Source organism: Cladophialophora bantiana (assembly GCF_000835475.1).
Source record: "Cladophialophora bantiana CBS 173.52 unplaced genomic scaffold supercont1.17, whole genome shotgun sequence".
In the NCBI taxonomy this organism is placed as follows: domain Eukaryota; kingdom Fungi; phylum Ascomycota; class Eurotiomycetes; order Chaetothyriales; family Herpotrichiellaceae; genus Cladophialophora; species Cladophialophora bantiana.
This window is the reverse complement of record NW_015971591.1, coordinates 890,349-896,348: the sequence shown is the minus strand read 5'-3', so window position 1 is coordinate 896,348 and position 6,000 is coordinate 890,349. Positions and strand designations below refer to the sequence as shown.

At 48.4% G+C, this 6,000-nt stretch overlaps 1 protein-coding gene across 1 annotated transcript; it reads right to left on the bottom strand.

Annotated features, from left to right (window-relative positions):
• Positions 1-2,553: 2,553 nt before the first annotated feature.
• Positions 2,554-5,428, bottom strand: Z519_10281 (uncharacterized protein; the record flags this gene model as incomplete). Its single annotated transcript, XM_016767998.1, has 5 exons — positions 2,554-3,331; positions 3,439-3,994; positions 4,078-4,947; positions 4,994-5,308; positions 5,365-5,428. The coding sequence occupies 5 exons, from the start codon at positions 5,426-5,428 to the stop codon at positions 2,554-2,556; spliced, it is 2,583 nt and encodes an 860-aa protein (XP_016616096.1).
• Between the last annotated feature and the right edge of the window lie 572 nt (positions 5,429-6,000).

Genomic DNA, 6,000 nt, shown 5'->3' with positions numbered 1-6,000 from the left:
CTCATTCCCCGAAGCTGTCCCTTCGGTTGAGTTTCCTTCCCTGTGCGTCCTTCGCAGGTTCTTAAGGCTGTGTCCAACATTAGACGTATACGACTCACGGGTAGTGAAGATATACTATTGTCCTTAGGCTATTATCTTCTTACTATTGTCATACTATGAATAGGTCTATTTATGATATTCACTATTGTTGTCACTCACAGCACATATAAAGAAGAATAAGGCTGAGGTATGCGAGGCTATATATATAAGGCTGCGCACGCAAGGCTATAAGCATAGATGTTTAGCTAAGTGTCGCTAAGGACGAATACACACGAACACTAAGGAGCACGCTCCGCATAGTGTAAAGAGTATGCGAGGCGAGTACAACGAGCCTACTACTCACAGCTTCTCGGGGACGAGAAGCTTAAAGGGGGGGGCAGTGTTACGGATTCGGCTAAACATCGGAAGGACGGACGCCTAATACACCGAGGAATAATTAGGCCACCAGCTAAGAGATGCGGCTTAGGGAGTGCATCCTTATTACTAGCACACTCCCCGCATAGAAGGCGCATTCTCTTCTCTCTTATACTTAGAGTCGTGTATAGTATCGACTATATACTATAGAGATGACTTATATATACGCTTATCGTTAGACTCTATCTACTTACTAAGGAATCCCTAATAAAAGTTCTATTTCTACTTCCTATTATAGCCATCGATATCTTTTACTTTAGGAGCTCATTTCTTTTCCCTAAAGTATTCTTCTTCTTAGTCTTACTCTTTTACTCATTCGCGAAACGTATCTTATAGCGATAGGCGGCCGTAAGGATAGTATCTCTATTAAGACGTACCTCCTATAGCTCTACTATAACTACGTTACGAATATTAAGCTATAGATCGTAAAGAAAACGCTATATCTTTTACTTAACTTTCGTAAGCCTTAATGTCTTTATCTCGGTCTCTATTTACTCTAGTTTATATAAGTACTAATAAATACTCTATTCTTTTTATTACTTTCTAAACTAAGTAGTATAAATAATCTTAAAAGTGCGAGTTTAAGAATCTTTAATAGTGCCTCGAAGAAACGTAAAGAATTTCTTCTAATTAGTAGATACGTTACGTTATCTATAATATATTTAACGAGGCTCTCTATCTAGCTAAATTATCGCCGTTTAGATAGTTCGCTTAGTCACCTTAGAGTCTATTAGATTCTAGTGATAGAACTTAAAATATATCTCGATATCTATAATAAACTCGATTAAGATCTAGTAACTATCTCTATTAAAATACTTCGGGGAATTCGCCTTAAAGATTTTCGCGTAGCTAGCTAAATTATTTATAGCTAGTCGCTTATTATTCTTACTCAATTTAGATAGGAGACTTCGAGAATATACTATAGTCTCTTACATTAATCTCTATTCTATACTAAGAGTACCCTCTCTCCGTAGATAATAGATTCGGTCTATTTATTCTCACCGTATTCTTTCTCTTTTAAGTCTAGATAGTTCGATCTATAATTATTTATTATTTATTTCTTCGAGGTTACTTACGTTCGTAGACGTAAAAATAAGATGTCGCGGATCTATAGAGTCCGTAGTGATCGTAGAGTCTTCATCGACGATCCCCGACGAGACCTCGGGCGCCCCATTATCTCGGGGCGATAAGGAGTTTATTCTCATCTAATTTAGGTAGGAACTTACTCTAGTAAGAATGATTTTTAGGGATCTCCCTAGAATCGTATATAGCTACTACTAGCTTAATAGTATCACTACGTAATAGATAAGCGTTAAGAATTATTAGGGACCTACGTAACGCAGTAGATATAAAGGAATTAGAGTAGCTAAATACCTTATTCTATTTACGTAGCCCTATTAATAACGACTCAACGCTTAAAAAAAAGGAAGAGTTCTCTCTCAGCCGATTCAGGTGAGAGGAGACTCTTATAGCTTCCCCTCTTTCTGTCACGTGAAAAGGGTAAGGCAGCGTTAACCGATAGCCTTGTGCCTCAACCGTCCTTTGCCTTATCCTTTCCTTTTCTTTCTATACCGTCCACCCGATTCGGGTGGAGGGCGTAGAGTACTTGGGGGCAACGGTGGGCTCGTGACACACCCGTCTCGGACCAAAAGCGAGTAAGGCAGTTCCCCTCATCTTTGAAGAATGAAGGTGAGCGGTTCGAATCAAATGACCCTGAATCTGGTCGCGATGGAGAAGGAGCCACTCCGCAAAAAGGCCCGGCTGTCGAAGACTAGCTGGGAGTTGGCAATTTTGACGCACACTGAAGATTTTGCGATTCCTATTTTACTTGATTTGCAATCTTGGGACGGAACGCGCCTTCGTCATGATGGACATATCAGGACATTGTTGCATGAGAACAAGGTATGGTATTCCTCCCACGTCGAATACATAAAAATACACATCAAATTTCCCAAACTGTCGCTTTCCCTCTGTCAGATACCAGACAGAATCGATTCATCACACTAACAATTCAATCAACAATTCCCAGTTAAATCTACCTTGGCGCCAGACACGTACATCATCATATTCAAAATCATAATCTCTGATTTTTGCTTGAGCTTAACCAGTGAGCCTCTCAAGAGATTCAGACTCGGTTTCATGCGTCCCCCGGAAAGGTTCTGGATGGTCATTACGCGAGCGCTCCACCATGGGCGTGTAGGAGACCTGGCTCCGGCTACTGCTATAGTTACTCAGGGACCTCGTGGTGGAGAGCCCGGGCTTCTTGAGAGTCGCGTTTCTTCTGCTTGAACGGCTCGACCGGCCTCCCTCGTTGGCGATGCCGGGGTTGGAGGCAGAAGAGGAACCTGAAGAATGCTTCTCTCGTCTCCCTCCTGGCGACGGCGGCACGGGCAAGACGATATACCTGGCCTGTTTGGCCCACTGTTTCGTGCTGGCGAAGGCGCTGATCTCGTCGGGGCCGCCGTGCAGCATGGTCTGCGTGACGGCGCGGCCCATGCTGGTCTGGTTGATGTAGTGATTCAGCGCGGACCAGACGCGCGGCTGGAAGCAGCACATCATCAACGAGGCGAGCAATGTGAGCAGAAACACGGCGCCGGCGACGAAGGCCGGAATCGCGTACCGGATGTCGCCGTACTCGATGGACCGGTCGTGTCTGTAGGCGCGGCGCAAACCCAGGTTGTTGGATTGGTGGTTTGTGACGGACGACATCGACCCCATCATGCCTTCGAAACCCGTCCGCGTACCCACGATGGCGAAGCTGATGAGGTCCGTCCAGATCAGGTTCATCAGCGTCTCGGCGCCCCCGGCATCGGCCGACCGCTGCGACATGAGTTGTCGCCATTTGAGCGTAAGCCCGTAGTTGGACTTGCCGCTGTAGCTGTGGCGCAGAAATTGACGGGTAAGTAAGTGGATTTTTTCCTTTCTGAACAAAAAGAAAGAAAAGAAACAAAGAGTATGATTTTGATCATGGGGAACACCACTAACTTTGGTATAGCGTCCTCGTTCACATCGCTTAGCGCCGCCGCGTACGAGTAGATGCTGTTCCACGCTGCGGTAAAGACGCCGCCCGCGGCGAACGAATCGTACATGTGGTTTCCCAGCGTCGTGCCCCGGACGGCGGCAGGCAGGTATATCTTGGAGGCCCTGTGGACGTCGACGTCAGGGTGGTCCTGGTTGGCCGCGTCAACGAGGCCCCAGAACTTGTACACGTCCCAGATCTTGTACGTTTCCGGGTCGACCTTCTCGATGCCCCAGATCGGGAGGTCAGCATCTGTGTAGTTTTTCTCCTGCACATCGAGCACCTGCAGCGCCTCGAAGGAGGCGCTGCCGTTCGTGCTGAACGTCACCTGTTTGATCGTCGCCGCCACGGAGCTGGCGCACGTATACAGGTTCTGCTGCCAGGGGGAATCCGGATCGGGCCTCCACGATTGCCCGCGATCGACGTTCTCTGGCTGTGGAATGCTGTACAGGTATCCACACTGCATGAAAGGCTTTCCTGCGACGCTCGGATCATCGTCGTAATAGCCGCTGCATCGAACCCCTGGAGGTAGATTAAAAAAAAACCCCGTTTCAGCAACATATACTTCCCTCATCAGTGCATATATGTGATGGGTGGTTGCGTACCGTAATTTTCAAACTTCGACTCCAATGTTGCCTGCTTCTTGTAGTATATGTCATCCAGGAACATTCCGTCCACGCTGCTAATCTTGATCGCTCCCGGTTGGCTGAGATAGCCAAAGGTGCTGAATTGGCCTGTGTACACGGCACCTTTCTGCGAGGACGTGAGGTTGAGGACCTGAGCCACAAACTGGTTGTTCCACCAGGCCAGGATGTCAGCACTTCGCTTGAGTTGCGGCGTGGAGCCGACGTCCTTCCACTGGTCCCCATCATTCCATTGCGGAAGGGGGATCTCGGCACTGATGTCGGAGAAGCCGCCGTCGTCTCGAAGGTATCCGTCGTCTCCCGACATGGAATTCGAAGCGTTGCCGTTGACAGAGAAGTGGAGGCTCAGGTTCGTGTTGGTACATCTGGTCTCCGGGAGGACCCAGAGAATGTCCTCTGTCCATGTCGCTCCCAGTTCGAGGCCCCCAGGTACGGTATGATTTCGTATCCCGATGCCTCCTTTAAATGCATCAATGATCAGACCGTTCACCAGATAGTATCCTTTATTGAGGATCATAGAAGGGAGGACTTCGAGACGGCCAACTGCCCTGCTAGCGTTGTTATCCACGTATATGTTGTTCACCAGGTTGTACGCTCTGAATTGGATGTCTAGAAGATTGGCGACGGTGCCGGTCTTCGTCCCGCTAGTGAAGAGCTCTCGGGTAACGTCTGGAATTGTTGAGTTGATCACCGTGTGGTTGACGTACTGATTTCTTATGGCAGGGTCGTTGTAGATGGAATGCGGGCAGTCCATATACAATTGCCAGCCGCACCGTCTGTCGATGGTTTGTCGCTCCAGTGTTGCTCTCCCGTAGTAGGAGGGATCTATATCTCGTATGAGCTTCAACACGCCGGGAGACCCTGCAGAGCTCCTCACCTGCGACATAAAAGAATTCCACATCATGAAGACCGCGGGAGGGAACGATCTTCTCCAAGAGTGGCTTTGGCGTGAGAAAATTCGCAACAACTAGGCATACGGTCGCCAGTGTCACGAGCAACGACACGCCAAACACGCGCCAGCGGACCATTTTGCCCATGAAGTTGCCAGCGGCGCCATCGCTCTGAAGCAGCAGCGGCCACCAAGAGCTCTGCAAGAGATGGCTGATCGAGGACCATGTAACCGCATCGAAGGAGCGGTCACGAATTATCCCTACCAGGACAAACGCAAACAGCAGCGGGATCACAATGTGGACTGTATGTTGTCAGGAGAATGCAATAGTGACGGTCATCAGGGGGAGGTAGCCTTACGGAGTGATATGCACCCAGAGATGAGACCCGCAACTTCTCCGACTGTGAGATTAATGTCGAACATGCTTCAAAGATGAATATAAAAATGATGGAGGAGTTTGGAGAGAAATTATGGCCGCTTCGACGGCTCACAGCCTCATGTGGAAAGGAAGCGACCGGTGGGAAACCCAGTCGTATTGTCAATGGAACCATAAAGCTGCGAGAAAGATACTCCCAAACAGACATTCCCTATCTCGCGGTGACAGTCCGTCAATATTCACCGGATGACTCGGGGGCCATGTGCACACATACTAGTACTCTACCCGAGCGAAGTCGGGAGATGGAATTGTGGAAGGTTGTGTGCGAGAGGGTGGACCAGTTTCTTCAGACAGCAACCAACGAGACTGATTGAAACGTGCTCGCTTAGGCAATACCAATTGACTAACCTGTTTCGGAAGTCAAAGAAATGCCTGCTCCGCCACGTACAATGGATCCATCTCCTTTGGTCTCAGGGAGCGTTGCCTTTAACGGATCACTTCTCTACGTCTTACCCCCCTGGCGGTTCTGACTGCACGTCAAACGCCTTTTCGTGGCGCGATGTCTTCCTACATTGGGCGAGGCATTTATTCTCTGCGTGGAAACTAAAAGTGTGGCCTG